The 17,338-nt window shown below is 39.1% G+C and overlaps 6 protein-coding genes across 6 annotated transcripts; all 6 read left to right on the top strand.

The window, feature by feature from the left end:
• Positions 1-220: 220 nt before the first annotated feature.
• Positions 221-1,339, top strand: TM35_000421580 (3-keto-dihydrosphingosine reductase; the record flags this gene model as incomplete). Its single annotated transcript, XM_029029969.1, has 1 exon — positions 221-1,339. The coding sequence occupies one exon, from the start codon at positions 221-223 to the stop codon at positions 1,337-1,339; it is 1,119 nt and encodes a 372-aa protein (XP_028878766.1).
• A 503-nt stretch (positions 1,340-1,842) lies between these two features.
• TM35_000421570 (uncharacterized protein) lies at positions 1,843-3,315 on the top strand (the record flags this gene model as incomplete). Its single annotated transcript, XM_029029968.1, has 1 exon — positions 1,843-3,315. The coding sequence occupies one exon, from the start codon at positions 1,843-1,845 to the stop codon at positions 3,313-3,315; it is 1,473 nt and encodes a 490-aa protein (XP_028878765.1).
• Positions 3,316-3,856: 541 nt separating this feature from the next.
• TM35_000421560 (uncharacterized protein) lies at positions 3,857-6,178 on the top strand (the record flags this gene model as incomplete). Its single annotated transcript, XM_029029967.1, has 1 exon — positions 3,857-6,178. One exon carries the CDS (start codon positions 3,857-3,859, stop codon positions 6,176-6,178), a length of 2,322 nt encoding a protein of 773 aa, XP_028878764.1.
• A 606-nt stretch (positions 6,179-6,784) lies between these two features.
• Positions 6,785-7,621, top strand: TM35_000421550 (enoyl-CoA hydratase/isomerase family protein; the record flags this gene model as incomplete). The annotated part of the gene is made up of 1 exon (XM_029029966.1): positions 6,785-7,621. One exon carries the CDS (start codon positions 6,785-6,787, stop codon positions 7,619-7,621), a length of 837 nt encoding a protein of 278 aa, XP_028878763.1.
• A 572-nt stretch (positions 7,622-8,193) lies between these two features.
• TM35_000421540 (putative ATP-dependent DEAD/H RNA helicase) lies at positions 8,194-9,414 on the top strand (the record flags this gene model as incomplete). The annotated part of the gene is made up of 1 exon (XM_029029965.1): positions 8,194-9,414. The coding sequence occupies one exon, from the start codon at positions 8,194-8,196 to the stop codon at positions 9,412-9,414; it is 1,221 nt and encodes a 406-aa protein (XP_028878762.1).
• A 5,039-nt stretch (positions 9,415-14,453) lies between these two features.
• Positions 14,454-16,280, top strand: TM35_000421530 (uncharacterized protein; the record flags this gene model as incomplete). The annotated part of the gene is made up of 1 exon (XM_029029964.1): positions 14,454-16,280. One exon carries the CDS (start codon positions 14,454-14,456, stop codon positions 16,278-16,280), a length of 1,827 nt encoding a protein of 608 aa, XP_028878761.1.
• Between the last annotated feature and the right edge of the window lie 1,058 nt (positions 16,281-17,338).

The raw sequence follows: 17,338 nt of genomic DNA, 5'->3' as shown, positions 1-17,338 counted from the left end.
AAAAAAGAATATATATATATATATTGTTATTGATGTACATCTCATTCATGATAGAGGTAGGAAGGATATATATTGACTCGCTCTCTCTCTCTCTCTCTCACACACACACACACACACTGTAATCCATACAAGCAAACACCCGATTACTTTTTATTTTTTTCTTTATTATTATTATTATCTCTCTCTCTCTCTTTGGTGTTTACTCACTCACCTCCATCAAATGCTCTCGCTGCTCTTCTCCGCCTCCTTCTTCTATGTCTGCGGCTTTATTCTGGTGGTGGGTGTACTGTGTGTGGCCTGGTGGAGTGTACACCGAGTAGCCCCAATGGATCTGCGCGGCTGCTGTGCGTTAGTGACCGGCGGGAGTTCAGGCATTGGATTGGAGATTGCACGGGAGTTAACACGATGTGGGGCCAACACAGTCATCATCACAGCGAGGCGAGAAGAAATATTACGACAGGCCGCCGCAACACTTATGAAAGGCGAACACCAAACACGTGTCTTGCCAGTCGTCATGGATGTATCGGATGCCGACTCTGTAGAGATGGCCGTGCAGACAATCAATAAGATTCTTCACAACAATGAATCCACAGATAATAATAATAATAATAATAATAATAATAATAATAATAATAATAATAATAATAACAATACAACGGACGGAAAAGTGGCAGTGGGTATTGATCTTGTAATATGTAATGCCGGTTTTGCCGTACCGGCTCGCTTTCTCGACACCACTCCAGATGAGGCACGTCGTTTGATGGATGTTAATCTCTTCGGTGCTATTCACGTGGTGCGGGCCCTACTGCCATCGATGTTATTACGCCGGCGTGGTCGAATTGTGTTTGTGAGTAGTATGGCCGCTCGCTGCCCAATCGCAGGATATACAGTGTACGCCGCCGCAAAGGCAGCCGTGCGGGCCTTTGCACATGCACTCGATATGGAATTAAGTCCACTCGGTGTGCGTTGTCAAGTCATCAGTCCACCCGATGTGGATACACCAGGATTACACACAGAGAATCTCCGCAAATGTGCAGAGTGTACGGCAGTGTCTGAGTCTAGTGGAAATGCACCCGTTAGCGCCAACACCGTCGCCCGTCGTGTGGTGGCGAACATCCAACACTATACTTTCGATACATGCATTGGCACAGATGCGGTGCTTATGAGTTGGGGATCAGCCGGTATGGAACCAGCCACAAGTGTAATGGCGTTGCTCGCCCAATTTGTGCTTGGCGGTTGGCTGCGACTCGTCATGGCCGCACATTCAAAACTACACTACGGTATTGTGCAGCGTGTACGCAGAACGGAGATGCAGGAGAGCACAAAGAAGACATCGTAAATCAGATGAGGGGAGGGGAAGAGTGATAAAGAAAAAAGAATATATATATATATATATATATATATTCTCTCTTGTCCCTCTTTTTCCCTCCTTTTTTTTTCTCTAGCGCATACACATAGATAATCTATGTGCTTTATATTAGTAAGGCGTGCAGGTGATGGTGAGGGAGTGGGGGGTGAAAGTAGAAGGTGGAAAGAGAAGAAGAAGAAGGAGAAAAGCAAAAGCAAAAGCAAAAAAAAAGGTGGATTGTCCATCTACGGGGAATGTAATGCATTCCAGACATAGTGGGGTTGTTACTCATATCTTTTTCTTGTCATGTCGTTCCATTTAATATCACTACTTCACCCTCCTTTCCCCCTCCCTCCCTCCCTTTAGACCAAGTGTAAGGTTGGTCACTCTTGTTTTATTATTTCTCTTCTTTTTTTTTTCTTTTCTATTGACATCATTCTTCTAACCGTTATTGTTTGGATTTAACAAGTGCAACTCGGTAACACTACCACGACATGTCGTACTTTTTCAAGTCAAAGATCCCCCGTGCGTGGAGAATTACTGCCGTTGCAACTACAGGTGTTATGATCATGGGAGTTTCCTTTAATACATGGAAGACACTCTCAGGAAAGGTTGAATCTATTCCAAAGTTTGATACCAACGCTATTGTGCGTGTAGAAGAACATGCCCGATACCCTTGCAAAACATTTAGTGGTTATTCTGTTGTAGTGTGGAACTACTACCTTCGCAATTCGGTAAGTAATGACAACTTGGAAAGCGGAAACAGTAGAAATACTCAGAAGAATGATAATGAGAAGAATTTGGGTGATATCTTTAGAGGAATACTCGCGTTGTTTTCCAATGAGACAAACAAAATAACAGAATCCGCAGATCCATCTGCAAATGAAAATCAACTCCATTTTGTGCGTGAGGTGGTGGGAGATGGAGGAACTCCATCCAATACGGTTGAATCTTCTACATCTATGATATCATCATCATCATCATCATCATCCGTACCATTTGTGGCCGCTTCTACTTGGCCAGCTGGAACTTCAAAATATGCGGCCATGACGATTGAACCTTCTTCCAATGGTAGTGCAGTTGTTGGTGGTCTGCTGCGGCAATTAGCAGATCGTGCAACCCATCAGTCACTTGTTCGTTGTGATCCTTTCGCATCTGCATCTATGAACTGTATGGGGGATCCAAGTTATTTGGGAGCGGCTTATCTGCGGGTTTTATTAAGTGCCTTTCTTCTTTTACCATCACCGTTGCCGCGATTACGTGTGGCTGTACTCGGCGTTGGTGGTGGATCACTACCATCTTTTCTTCAACAGTACTTCTCACAAGACATGACACGACTGGATTTGGTAGATGCAGAACCTCAATGTTTTCATGCAGCAGTAAATGATCTTGGGATGCGTGAGAGAATGCGTGGTGGTGTTGTTGCTTATCATATACGTGATGGGGCAGCATTCTTGCAAGATGTTGTTGGAGTTTCAGGTACTCATGTGAGGACGAGTGGCAGTCATTCCTCCTCACCTGTTATTTTTTCGGATGAGAAGGAAATATCTAGTGTGGGACCGCAAAAGGAATCTGGATTTGCACGACGATATGATGTTCTCTTTGTGGATCTTTTTGTTGGGAGTTCACCTCCTGTTTTTCTCTCTTCTGTTCCATTCCTATCATTATGTCATGAGTCTCTTTCTTCTGTTGGTGTAGCCGCATTTAATTTACCTGCCGCAGATCCTGTATTTATGGATAGTTGTCATCGAGTCTTTGGGCAACAGAATGTCTATCAAATCCCAGTTCCTGCCTCTGCAAATGTAGTAGTGCTTGCGAGGCGCACAACCACAACGCATGGGGATATAAATGAGGCGACACGTCTTTCAAAGCGACACTTTTGTTGGCGTGCAGAAGAGTTGCAAAAAACACACAAATTGCCTTTTGATTTATCGGGACATTTCCCATTATGGTGGCGTTTGTGGTGAGGAAGCATGGTGGAATGCAAAGACTCCTTTTTCTTTTTATACTTGGGAAATGGGAAACAGGGGGTGGTGGGCATCTGATACTTATTATTGTTGTTCTTACTATTATTATCATTATTATTATTATGATTATTATTATTGTTGAGAATGGGATACAGGAGTAGTTTCTACAGTGGTTACTGCCTGAAATGAGATCTTGTCTTATTTTTTTCTTCTTATTATCATTGTTTTTGAATCATATCGAGAAGAAAATATTATCCTTTTCTTTTGAGGAAAAGGAGGGGTGAGGTACCTCTATCTTTTTTTTTTCCATCTAACTAGCTACATCTTTATCTTTACCAATATATTTATGTGTAGAGGTGATTTTTCTTTTTTTTTTTTCTTATTTTACTATTTCAATGTTTTCATTTTTCATTTTATCTCACTTCCCTATTGTGTTTATTTTATTTTTATTATTATCTCTCTTTTTCTTTCTCTCTCTATCTATATTTATATATATATATGTACATGTATTTGCTTATTTTGTTTAGAAAAGCCTTATATCATGACCTCAGCTCTTTCAGCGGCACGTGCTTGTGCCCATACCATTCTTTGGGAAAGTCTCCGCTTCTCTGCATTTGAGGGTGCCATTCCACACATATTATTAGTAGTGGATCGAACACCATGTACACTACAGAAAGTACTAGTGGAAGGATATCTGCAGGAATTACAACATTATAATGCTACTACTATCACAACAACTACAACAAAAACGTCTACTTCTACATCACCGTTATCACTATCACCCTCATCGGGGACGTTACGCATTGATCTTGATCTCTCTGCCACTACACCATCTTTCACATCAGGATTAGATTCTAATTGGAAAGTAACATGTGGTGTCGTACCATTTCATGCAGAAACATTTCTTGATGATGTGCGATTATTACAGGCATTTCTGCGTCAATGTGGAAAACCTACTGAATCCGTCGATGATAATGAGTCACGCGAGACCCGATGGTCAGAGAGTAAAATGTTAAGAGTCTTTGAATCACTGGCGCCACTTCTAGCGCCTGATGATGATAGCATCAAAAATAATAATAATAATAATAATAATAATAATAATAATAATAATAATAATAATAATAATAATGAGAATCACAACGACAGTAGTGGATCTGATGGGGCATGGAAGGATAAACTTTTTCGTGCACTCCGTGAAGGTCCACCACGTGAATTATTGGGATGCATTCTTATTGAACGTAATGCCTTTCAGCTTGAATTAGAGAAATATCGTTTACGGCTGGATCTTTTTAAAATGGGTTTGCGTGTTGCCGAACACAATCATTTGGAAATAATGAGTCGTGCAGCAGATGCATTGGCCGCTGATAATCATCATTGTAAGAATGGAAAAGAATGTTGCTTGGAAAATGAAGAGATTATAAACTACATGCGTTCGTGTTCTTTACAACCACATGTTTCAGAGTCTATTGGACGAGCTATTGCAGATTCTATTGATGCATGGAGTTGGGAAAAGAGACGAACTCCTCAATATGGAGACGAATTGGTGAAAGTGGTTCCACCAGAATCTTTTCATGCAGCTCTGGGGAATAAGGATTTATGGTCTGTTTACAGTGATGGTGTGCTCCTGTGGAGGGAGGAAGAAGACGCTTGCAAAGATAACAAGAATAACGTCTGTAATAGCATCAATAATAATGATAATAATAATAATTATAATAATAATAACAAAGATCATGAGAAGGAGTCCACAATAGTAGATAAGCATCCTGCTACTGCTACTACTACTACTACTACTTCTGAACCATTCGTTATTACAGGTCCAGGTGCACCACTTCGCATCATCTGTCATGATGGACAAGTGTTGAGTTTCGATGGTGGGATGGAGGATTGTCTGCTTAACACGGGTTACTACACAGCTGCACACCTGCCGGATCGTAATACTGTAGAGGGTCATCGCCAGCGGTTTCCAGTACATGATAACACCGATAGCGAAGGGAGAAATAAACAGAGTTTAACCATGAAGAAGGAGGAGAATGAACGCCATTTTGAAGAAGAAATAGATGGGGTAAGGAATATGGAAGCAGGAGTAGGGGACTCATTACCAGATGCAGATAAACGTGGTCGCATGAAGAAGAAGGAATATCTTTCCATGTTAAAGCGAGCCGGCAAAAAACCAGGAGCGACAGCAGCAACAACAACAGAAGGTGGTAGTCGCAAACGTACAACTTCACCATCAGAAGATGTTTGCGGTGGCGATGGGGCGTGTGTGGGGAGCAGCATTGGTGGTACATTCCCTGTGGGTGAAGTAATCAGTGAGTCTTTTGATCTCAGTAAACTGAGTGGGACATGTACTGTTTTTGCGTACCCGAATCTATTTAAGGAAGTTACCATGGCACAACCACAACCAATAACACTTCGCATTGAGCGTGGAATTGTAACCGATATCTCTGATAATGCCCCGGCAGAATTTGTGGAACTCATTGAACTTGTACGGCAATGCGAGGGGGCGTGTTATGTGCGGGAGCTTGGCATTGGCCTCAGTCCACATGTTGGTAAAGGCCGCGTGGTGAGTGATGTGACGGCGTTTGAGCGGCAGTTCGGCGTGCACGTCTCACTTGGCCAGCGACACCCGTTGTTTGTTAAGCAGGCGGTGAAGCGAAATCCCGATTCGACCATCGCAACAGCCACAGCAGCGGCGGGTGGTGGGGAATTGCGGGTGGAGGGGCCGGTGTTAAAGCGCAAGGCAGGGAAATATCACATTGATGTATTTCTCGATGCCGCGAGACTGGAGATGGGGGCATTTGCAGTGGACTTTACAAAAGGTGTTCGCAGTACTCAACCAGATACTGTTGCGGTGAATGTATAAGAGAAAAAAAAAAAAAAACAATAATCAGGAAATAATAAGAAAAGAAAAAAAAAGAAGGAAAGAAAGAAGTAGAGAATTCATAATATACCACTTGGGGTTTGGTTCATCGCTACACAGCCATATATATATATATATATATATATATATGGATAGCCTTTTGTATGTGTCTCATAGACGCACACACACACATATGGATGCGTTGTAGTAATATGATTTGTTTGTTTTTTTCTTTTTGGGGGGTTTCCTGCTGCGTGTTTCTCTGATATATACTTTGGTATATACTCTGATATACGCATACTTTGTGAGTCTTTACACATCACTTTTTCTCCTGGATTAAAACTGCAAGGAGAAAAAAGAAAAAGAAAGGGGAGGAGAGACCACACCTGTGGAAGTCGTTTGAAAGAAGAAGAAAAAAAAAGTCATTCTCTTCTTCTTCATTCAACCTCTACCTCTTACATAGAGCACTAGCAAAAAAATATTATCATTATTATCATCATTAGAGCTCCTATTAACCTAATTACAGATACAAGTACATATTATTTCTTTTTAATTTCTTTTCACCTTGTGTAGTTTCACTAAAAAAAAAAAAAAAATCACTACCGACACATGCGTTGTAGTAGACGATTCCTTTGCGCAAAGGTAACAGAACTACTCTATGATGGTGAGTGCCAACTCACACGCGTAAAAGGCGAACGCGTTGGTCTTCTTTCACTTAACCGCCCTGCACGTCGAAATTCCATTGGTCGCACACTATTACAAGAACTACACGATAGGATTGAATATTGCAGTAACCCTGCGAATGAAATTCGTTGTCTCGTGCTGGCGAGCAGCGTAACTGGTGTGTTTTGCGCTGGTTCCGATCTGAAAGAACGTCGCAGTATGTCTGTTGACGAATCACGGATCTTTGTACAGAGACTGCGTGATACCTTTAATGAACTAGAGGATTTGTCTATTCCAACTATCGCTGCCATTGAAGGTAAAGCACTAGGCGGGGGATGTGAACTAGCATTATGTGCCGATATACGTGTGGCTGGTGCGGATGCGGTGTTTGGATTGCCGGAAACGAGTCTTGCCATTATTCCTGGCGCTGGTGGGACCTATCGTGTGCCGCGGGTGATGGGCTACAGTCGTGCCTTGGAGTTAATTCTCACCGCAGAGTCTATCAACGCCGCTCGGGCTTTACAGTGTGGACTTGTGAATGAAGTGACTCCCGCTGGTGCGGCGGTGGAGGCCGCATTGCGAATGGCACAACGAATAGCGTCTAATGGGCCAATAGCCGTTGCGGCCGCGAAGGCGGCGGTGCGTGGGGGATATGGACAAACACGGGATGTGGGAATGGCAGCGGAGGCGAGGCAGTATGATGTGGTACTGCAGACACAAGACCGACTGGAAGGATTGCGGGCTTTTGCAGAGAAACGACCACCCCAATATGAAGGAAAGTGATGAGAGAGATGAATTGACAAGCGTTTATTGATTTTGTTTGTTTGTTTGTTTGTTTTTGAATTTGATTTTTCTTTTCTTATCATTTCTTTCATGCGTTCGTTTTTTTTTTTTTTTATTTTGTTTATTGGACTTTGCCAGTATATATATATATAACGTCTTGCTACTCTCGCTATAAGTTATTATTATTATTATTATTATTATTATTCTCTTTATTGTTACTGTGATTGTTATCACTGATTAAATATACACTTCTACCACCACATCCGATACAACTCTTGTTATTTGCCATCATCATTTTTTTTTTTTTTTTTTATTGTTTACCTTCACCTACCTATAACTAATCCTTACAAGCAGCAAGAAAAAAAAACACAAAACCACACAGAGGGGAAAAACAAACCAGCAATTGAGCAAACGAATAGCTAACAAAGGCAACAAGTGAAAAGAAAAAGAAAAAAGAAAGGAAAAGCACGAAAGTAGCCATTCTAGAAAAAAAAAAAGAAACAAGAACAAGAGTAACAAGAACAACAAGAACAAACATACACTCATAAACCGACTGACCAAGAGCTGTTGTAATGCCTTCTGAAGGTGACTGGAAGAAAGGTTTAATGGTGCCTAAGAAGGACACCCGCAAAAAGACCGAAGATGTTTTGTCGCGGCGCAATGTGACCTTTGAAGAGTACGGCCTCCGACGCGAGTTGCAGATGGGAATTTTTGAAAAAGGCTTTGAGCGTCCGAGTCCTGTGCAGGAGGAGGCCATTCCCGTGGCTCTGCAGGGTAAAGACGTGCTAGCGCGTGCGAAGAACGGCACTGGCAAGACGGCTTCTTTTGTAATTCCCGTTCTCGAGAAGGTGGACACGCGTGAGCCGCACGTGCAGGCGCTTCTGATGGTTCCCACCCGCGAGCTTGCGCTGCAGACGGCGCAGGTGACGAAAGAACTCGGCAAACACATTGCCGGTCTGGAGGTGATGGTGACAACGGGCGGCACAACTTTACGTGATGATATTCTGCGGCTGCAGAGTCCCGTGCATGTGTTGGTGGCGACGCCCGGGCGGGTGGTGGATCTCGCGAGTAAGCGGGCGGCGAAGTTGGACCGCTGCCGCATCATTGTGCTTGATGAGGCAGATAAACTGCTTTCACAGGAGTTCACAGAGTTGATGGAGGAACTCTACACATACCTCCCAGCAGACAGACAATCCCTGCTCTTCTCCGCCACCTTCCCACTTACGGTGAAGGAGTTTGCCGATCGACACCTGCGTAATCCGTATGAGATTAATCTTATGGATGAACTCACACTGCGAGGTGTCACACAGTACTACGCCTTTGTGGAGGAGCGACAGAAGATTCACTGTCTTAATACTCTCTTTAACCGACTCCAGATTAATCAGTCCATCATCTTCTGCAATAGCGTGAACCGGGTGGAGCTGCTCGCGAAGAAGATTACACAGCTCGGCTATAGCTGCTACTACATTCATGCCCGCATGCAACAACAACACCGAAACCGCGTCTTTCACGACTTCCGCGAGGGACATTGCCGCAATCTTGTCTGCTCTGATCTCATCACACGTGGTATTGATATTCAGGCTGTGAATGTGGTGATTAACTTTGACTTCCCCAAGTATGCCGAGACGTATCTTCACCGTATTGGCCGTTCTGGTCGTTTTGGTCATCTTGGATTGGCCATTAACTTTGTAACGCACGAGGACAGTCAAAATGTCTACCGCATTGAGGCAGAACTGGAGACCGTCATTAAACCCATCCCGGCGGAAATTGACCCTGAACTGTACGCCCCATAAGAAGAAGAAAAAGAAAAATGAGAATGATGATATGATATGATATGATGATGATGATTGAAAAGGAAGCGGGAGGAAGGGGTGGGGGAAAGAGGAGAGAGAGAGTCTTTGTGTGTGTTTGAGAGAGAGACGGAGAAAAGGAAGAAAGTGGAAAATATGAAAATTGGATGAAAGGGAAAAGAAAAAGAAAATACAATGAAAAAAAAAAAGACAATGAAAATGACCAGAAGAAGAAGTAGTCGAAGAAGAAGAAGAAGTGAGGTGTAAAGATGATGAAAAAGAGAAGAAGGGAAGGAAAGAGGAAATGAAAAGAAAGAAAAAAAAGAAAGAAAGAAAGAAAAAAAAAAGAAAAGAAAAAAAGAAAATGAATAGAAAGAGGAAAAGAAAAGAGAGAAACACAAAGAGGAATGAATAATGAGGGTGACGGTGAGGAACATGGCACGGCCGACAGAGAGAAAGAGAGGAAGAAAGAACAGGAGGAAAACACATCGACGTTAGAAAAAAAAAAAGAAAGAAACAGGAGAGAAAGGAATGAAGAAGAAAGAGAAAAAAGAAAGAGAGAAAGAAGAAAGAGAAGAACGGAACGCGGAAGAATGATAGGCGGAACGGGAAAAAAAGAAACTAAACCAATATAGAAAAAAAAAAAAGTAATAAGAGAGAGAGAGAGAAAGCCTATGCATACATACAACGATACACACAGGAGGAAAAAGGAGAAAAAAAAGGGGGGAAGAAATGGAAAAGGAAATATGCCTTTGCCCACATCATACACTTAAATTATATATATATATATATATATATATATATATATAAGGGCGCGTGCGTATATACGCATATTTACCGAGCGGGAGAAATGAAAACAAACAAACAAACAAAAAGAAAGAAAGAAATAGTAAAGATAACGCCTTAAATACCCAAAGAAGAAGAATAACAATAACAATTAACAGCAACAACAACAACGGTGATACGACCACTTTGAAGTGGGGAGGTGAATGAAGTTAAACACGGCGCAGACTGGGGAAAGCGCAAAGAGATACAAAGTGGGAAATAGCGAAAAAAAAGGGAAAAGTAAAGGAGCAGGAATTACATTAAAAAAAAAGATGACAATAGAAGATATAGTCTGAGAGAAAAAAAAAAAGAACAACTTGAAGAACGAAAGCAAAAGAAAAAAAAAAACAAATAAACAAACGGAGGACTCTGTATGTGTAGACTGAAGAAGGATAATATATATATATATATATATATATAGCGTGTGTGTGTATAATGAACATGAGTGGGACGTGAATACACACACGAAGGCACAGTGATGATGAGGAATAGGGCCCATTATCCCTGAAGAGATGAGAGGAGTGAAGGGGAGAGGGGTATCTATTCTTGCTAGAGACATTAAAGACTTTTTATGTAGAGTTTAAAGAAAAAAGAGAAAAAGACAATAAAATAAAAGAATATCTCCAATGATGATGTTGAAGAAGAAGAAAAACATTTTTCAATGAAAGCCAAAAAGGTGATGAGAATTGAGGATTAGATAAATGTGACCAATAAATAATTTGCGTTAGTCTACATACATCATATATTCTCTCCCTTCTTTCTTTTTCTTTATTATTATTATTATTATTATTATCATTATAATTGTCTTTTTCTTCTTTTTCGCTCATACATAAACACAAACGCATACACATTTGAAACATCATCCCCACACTTGCAAATATACGCACACGCAAGTCTATCACAAACGCCATACGTACAGTAATATATATATATATATATATATATATATATATATATATATATATATAGTCTTCTTATTTAATTATTAATTTGCTTTCTCCCTCTACATCCCTCTCCCCCTTTTTTTTTTATCTATTTATCTTTTTATCTATTTATCTATGAATAGGAGTGGGGAACGGCAATATATGGCCAATGGAGAGCCCCTTCCTAATGCATCACTATCATCTCCTGGAGGAAAATAATTCGCCAGGCGGAGTTGGAAGAGATTTACGAAAAAAAGAAAAAGAAGAAATATGTGAGAAATCAAAGAGAAAGATAATAAAGAAAAGAAAAAAGAAAAAAGGGGGATGAGATGAGAGGAGATTATGAATGAATACATTTTGATGAAAGAAGGAAAGAAAGAAATGAAGAGCATTAAGAGAGAGAAAAGAAAAAAAAAAAACAATCGGGAAGAATCATATGTGATATTGAGCACAAATGTTTATGGTTCTGTATAATATAAATAAAAAAAATAAATAAACCAAAAATACACCAGGAATACCACTACCAGCAGCAACAACAACAACAATGAATATCATCATATAGAAGTAACGATGAGAGGAGAGAAGAGAAGATAAATTTAATTCGTCTATTACGACTATACATTCTCCTCTTTTTTTTTTTCTTTTTTCTCTCTTCTTTTCTCTTTTTCTCTTTTACTTCCCTTTCTTCTCTTGCCGCTATTACTGTGGTTGCCGTTGCTCTGTTTTTAAGCACCACGGGAAGAGTAGTAGCCGCATGAGGGGAGGAGGGGGCTCTCTGTGTAATAAAGAGAAAAGAAGAGAGAGAAAGAAAAAAGGAAAAAGAAGTTGTGATGAAGAACAGGAAGGGAAAGGAAAGGAGGAGAGAGAACTGAATGAAACGACTGGGAAATAAATTGAATGAATGAATGGAAGAAAGAAAACAGCAAAAAGTAAAGAAAAAATAAAAAAAGAGAGATGGACAAACATACGAACATACATGCATATACATACGTATGCCTATGTCTATTTGTCCACCTGTATCTATATATATATATATATATGGATATCGTTATGAATCTAATGGGGAAAGCCAAACAAAAAAGAAGAAGAAAAGAATAAAAAAGGAAAACAGTATGTGACTCTATCCGTGTATGTATAACGGTTTGCAAATGTGCGTATCGGTTTTTGTGAGTCTAAGAGGATTGAGTGGAATAAACGGGAGAAGATGTCTATATATATATATATATATATATATATAGACAAGGGTAAACTCTCCCTAATGTGTATTTCGAGAGTTCAATTGGGCTCTCCCATACATACTCCCATTCTTTTGACATTTCTCTTTCCCTCACACTTGTATTTGAGAGAATCAATAATAATTAATTAAAAAAACAAAAAGAAAAAAAAACACACGGAATCACATTTCCTTTTTTTTTTTTTGTTTTTCTTTTGTCTGTTCTCTTTTTTTTCTTTTTGTTGTTTTCAATTACCTTCTATTATATTTCCAGTGCTGCTGCTCCTCCTCCTCCTTCTTCTCTCTGTTGGGATGAATGGATGTTGTTGTTGTTTTCTGCGGTGTGGATTCCCCCCCCAGAGGAACTGAACAGAGACGATTTTTAGTCGTGTGCGTGGAAGAAATACGGAGATGATTGGGAGAAAGGTGGAGGAAATCATTCTCTTTAGAAATTCCCTTTTTTTCTTTTTTATTATGTTGTTTTTCTTTTTTTTTTCTTTTTTTTTCTTTTTTTTTGAGGGTTTGAGTTCTTTTTTTTTTTTTCTTTTTTTTCTTTTTTTGTAACAATATTATTTTTGTGCGTTTTTGTTTGTTTGTTTTTATTATTTTTGTTTGTTTTCTTCTTTTTTCTTTTTCTTTTCTTCTCCCTTTGCAAAGGAGATACTTCTGCCCTTTATGCTCTTATTTTTCTTTCCCTTCTTTTCCCCCTAACGTTTGTTTTACTTCTCTTCTTGTACCGTCTGTGTGTGTGTGTGTGTTTATTACTATGATTATGATTGTTGTTGTTGTTATTATTATTATTGATATTATTATTATTATGATTATTATTATTATTATTATTATTATTATTATTATTATTATTATTTGGCGTTTCTTTCATTTTCTTTCTTTTTCTTTTATTATTATTGTTATTTATGATTACTGTAATTGATTACAATTATTTTCATGAATGGAGTCCCCGGCGTGTGCATGAAGTAATAGATCTATAAATAAATAAATATATATATATATATATATATATATATATTGATATGTATGTATGTTTGTGTATATCAATCATATCTATTTCTTCCCTTCCCAACCTCCAATGCTGTTGAGTTTCCACAACTGAATGAATGAATGAATGAATACTTTTTTCTTTTCTTTTCTCTCTTTTTAACTTTCTATTTTTCGCTTTATCACTCCATTCTTTCTCTGTTCACGTCTCTCCTTTTTTTAGAAGAATTTGTTATTTCTCTCTCTCTTTCTCTCTCCATGTGTGTGTTTATGTTTTCTCCGAGTCTGGGAGGAAGAGCAGAGAAACAAACAAGAAAGAAACAAAAACAAAAAAAAAAAGTAAAAAATAAAAAAAAAAAAAGATAAAAACAAAAAAAAAATGAGAAGAAAAGAAAAGAAGAAGAAAAAAAAACCGAGTGGAGTATTTGCGTGGAACTGTATCTTTGCGGCTTACAATGCACTCCTGCAATGTTTTTTTTTTATTATTATTGTTATTATTATTACTATTGTTATTATTATTATTGTTATTTGGTTTTTGTGTGTGTGTGTCTCTTTCTCTTTCATATTCATTCATTCTATCTTTCTTTCTCTCTCTCTCTTTTTTTTTTTTTTTTTTTTTACTCTTTCTGCATTTGTGTGTGTGTGTTGTTTTTTTTTTTTTTCTATTCTTTTCTTTTCTTTTCTTTTCCTCTTTTGTGTGTGTGTGTTCTTGTTGCTATTGGTGTTGGTGGGCTATCCCTCCTTCTCACTATGTATATATGTATGTGATCTCTTTCTTCTTACTCATTTACCATCCTTCTTTTCTTTTCTTCTCTTTCTTTTCTTTTCTTCTCTTTCTTTTCTCTGTTATTATTATTATTATTATTATTATTATTATTATTATTATTATTATTATTTCTACAATGGAGAGAGAAATAAAAGTAGAGTAACGAACAAACGGACGAATACCCGTTAATTCCCGTTGAATGACCGAACGAACAGCTGTACTGCCGTCGCCCATTCATACACTCAACAGCGAGGAACACACAAACACAAAAACAAAAACAACAATAATAATAAAAACAGGAAGAAGTGAAGATGTGGAGATGTTGGAAAATGGAGATGTGAAGAGACGGCGGGTGGATCATTCTCACTCCACAGAGGAGACACCCGTGCGAATGATTTCCATCCACACACAACCAAAAGAAGAAGAAGAAGAAGAAAACGAAAAAAAGGAAAAAAAGGAAGAAGAAGAAGATCAATCAAAACAACATGAACAACATCCATTAACTTCTGATAATGGCATTTCCCCAGAAGTAGACGACAATGAAGAAGAAGAGGAGGAAGAGGAGGAAGAAGATCTCAACATGGAGGAACACGCCCTCTTCTCCAGTCCTCTCGGATTAACACCCCACCCAAACCATATAAACAATATAAACCATATAAACAATATAAACAATATAAACAATATAAATAAGAAATCCTCCTCATCCTCATCATCATTGCCGAATGGACAAACATCAAACAGACGGGAATCATCGCTGGAGCGCCGCAGTCGCCGACCGCCGGATGTACGCGGCGCCGTCACAACACTTCGCTCTCTCGCCCAACTCGAGACTTTTCTCCACACGCCGTCCTCACCACACGATGGAAATAATAGTGCGATGTCTGTGAACTGCACATCCCTTGCCAGTCTGCAGCCGCTGCGTAGAGGCGAGACTGTTATTGTGATTCTCCACAATGGACGCAGTCATGTGCGGGAGTTGCTGCAGCACACAACAGAGAAACTTTCACAATGCCGTATTTTCCGTTTGGATCTCAGTGCCCTCCCGCCGTGTGAGTATGAGACCCGGGATGATTCCTCTGCATCATCCACACACCACCACAGACATGAGAAAACGGAAATAACACCAGAAAAGAAAGAATGTGTTCATAAAGACTCCGCTCAATTACCACTTCCAGTGGAAGAGATGGAGTTGCAGGAAACAGATTACGCCCCATCCTTTTCTTCTCAAATCTCACTCGGCACGGAACGTGTTATGCAGCGGGTGTGTGGACTTCTCCGCGTAGATGAGATATTAAACCCAGACACACATCACAGTAATGGATCTCAACAACAACAACAACAACAGGACTCTATACATTCCACACCACCACAACAGCAACAACAACACCGCAGCGGCAAACGTGAAGAGTTGATGTTGCCTGCAATGGTGGTATGGCGTGCGGAGGGCGGCTCACCAGACGAATATGTGCATCTCAATAATGATCCAAACACCAACAGTGATCATCTGGATAATAATAATAATAATAATAATAATAATAATAATAATAATAATGGAAAGAGTCCGGAGTGTAAGCCGGCGATGATTCCCACTCCTCCACCTGGAAGACCATTGGTGGTGAAACAACTCACATCCGTAGATCAACTCCATTCTCTTTCTCTGTTCACACCCGTTTACACCGTAACACATCTTCTTCGTACTATTGCGAAAACAGCACTTTTATCAACAACAGCAGCGGAAGTTTCAAATTCCCGTACATTTATTTACTTTGGGGCCTCCTGGTGTCCGCCGTGTATGCGTATTGTAAATGCCCTGCCGGCGATGATACAAGAAGATCTTCCACGCAATATCACCTGCACGGTAAAGGCAGATATGGATCTCGCCACGCCTCTCTTTGAGTTCTTTGGTGTGGAGATTATTCCCTCATTTGTGATTCTCGATAATGATATTCTCCGCAGTGCTGGTGATTGGAATGCGATCTGTCATCCTTCTCATCATTCCTCTTCGCTGCCGGAAGAAGTGTTGGCACCACTGCGGGATGCCCTGCGACGGGCGGAGGTTGGACGCATTCAAAACTCCCAACGAGTGCTCGTACGGGCATTTATAGAAAAACACGCGAGTGAACTGAAGTTTGATGATGACTTTTGAGTTGTTGTTACTGTTATTATTATTATTATTATTATTATTATTCTTGGGAGGAGAATTGGGTTTATGTGTGTGTAGTATCATTTCTTCTTCTTACTTGTTTATTATGAGTATTGTTTTTGTTGTTGCTGTTCCTCTACGGAGATCCCATGATCTCTCTGCATATGTGTGTATATAGATGGATCTTACATAATCAACGCAGTAATAATGAAGGGAAACGAAAACAACAAAAAGAAGAAAAAAAATATATATATACACTCACCCCGCATAAATAATTTACATTATATATATACATTACACCTCCTATATATATATATGCGTTCGTTCTTACTCACTTTTATTTTATTTTTTTGTTTCGGGAGAAACATGAGAAAGTGGACATGAGACGTTAAATCATAGAAAACATAGAAGACTCTTCTTTCTCCTGCTTAATGCCGTATTATATATATATAAACAATGCGTGCATGTGTGTGTGAGTGAAAAAGGTCCACAACCATTGAATAGAAATAAAAAGAAATATATATATATATATATATATATATATGTTTGTATTGAAGTAAATATATGTCTATTAGTGAGAGTAGTAAGAGTTAAAACTGGCGAAAAGGGGTAGAAGAAGCAAACACGAAAGGAGAAAGAAAGAAAAAGAAAAGAAAGTGCGGGTACGAATTGATTGCATACATTATGAACAGATGAATGTGTCTTTCTTTGCGTGGGTGTAAAGAAGAGAGCAAAGGGAAATAACAATAATAGAAAGGGGGGTGTAAAGAAAGATAAGAAAAGGAATTTTTTTTTTAATTCTTTTTTTTTTTTCTTTCTTACCCCCACCTCAACCCTTATCTTCCCCATATATATATATATATATATATATATTTATATAAAAAGCAAATATTTTTCTTTTTTAATTATAGAATATTAATCTGGTGAAAAAGTAATAATATGAATATTGGCCATATTAGTGAGAATATCCGTATACGACCAATATTGCCCTTATTATTATTATTGTTATTATTATTATATTACTAGCCATTATTGGTATTGTTGGAGTCGTTTTTTTTTTT

This window comes from Trypanosoma theileri, assembly GCF_002087225.1.
Source record: "Trypanosoma theileri isolate Edinburgh chromosome Unknown TM35_Tth_42_V1, whole genome shotgun sequence".
NCBI lineage: Eukaryota > Euglenozoa > Kinetoplastea > Trypanosomatida > Trypanosomatidae > Trypanosoma > Trypanosoma theileri.
This window is presented reverse-complemented; position numbering and strand designations above follow the sequence as displayed.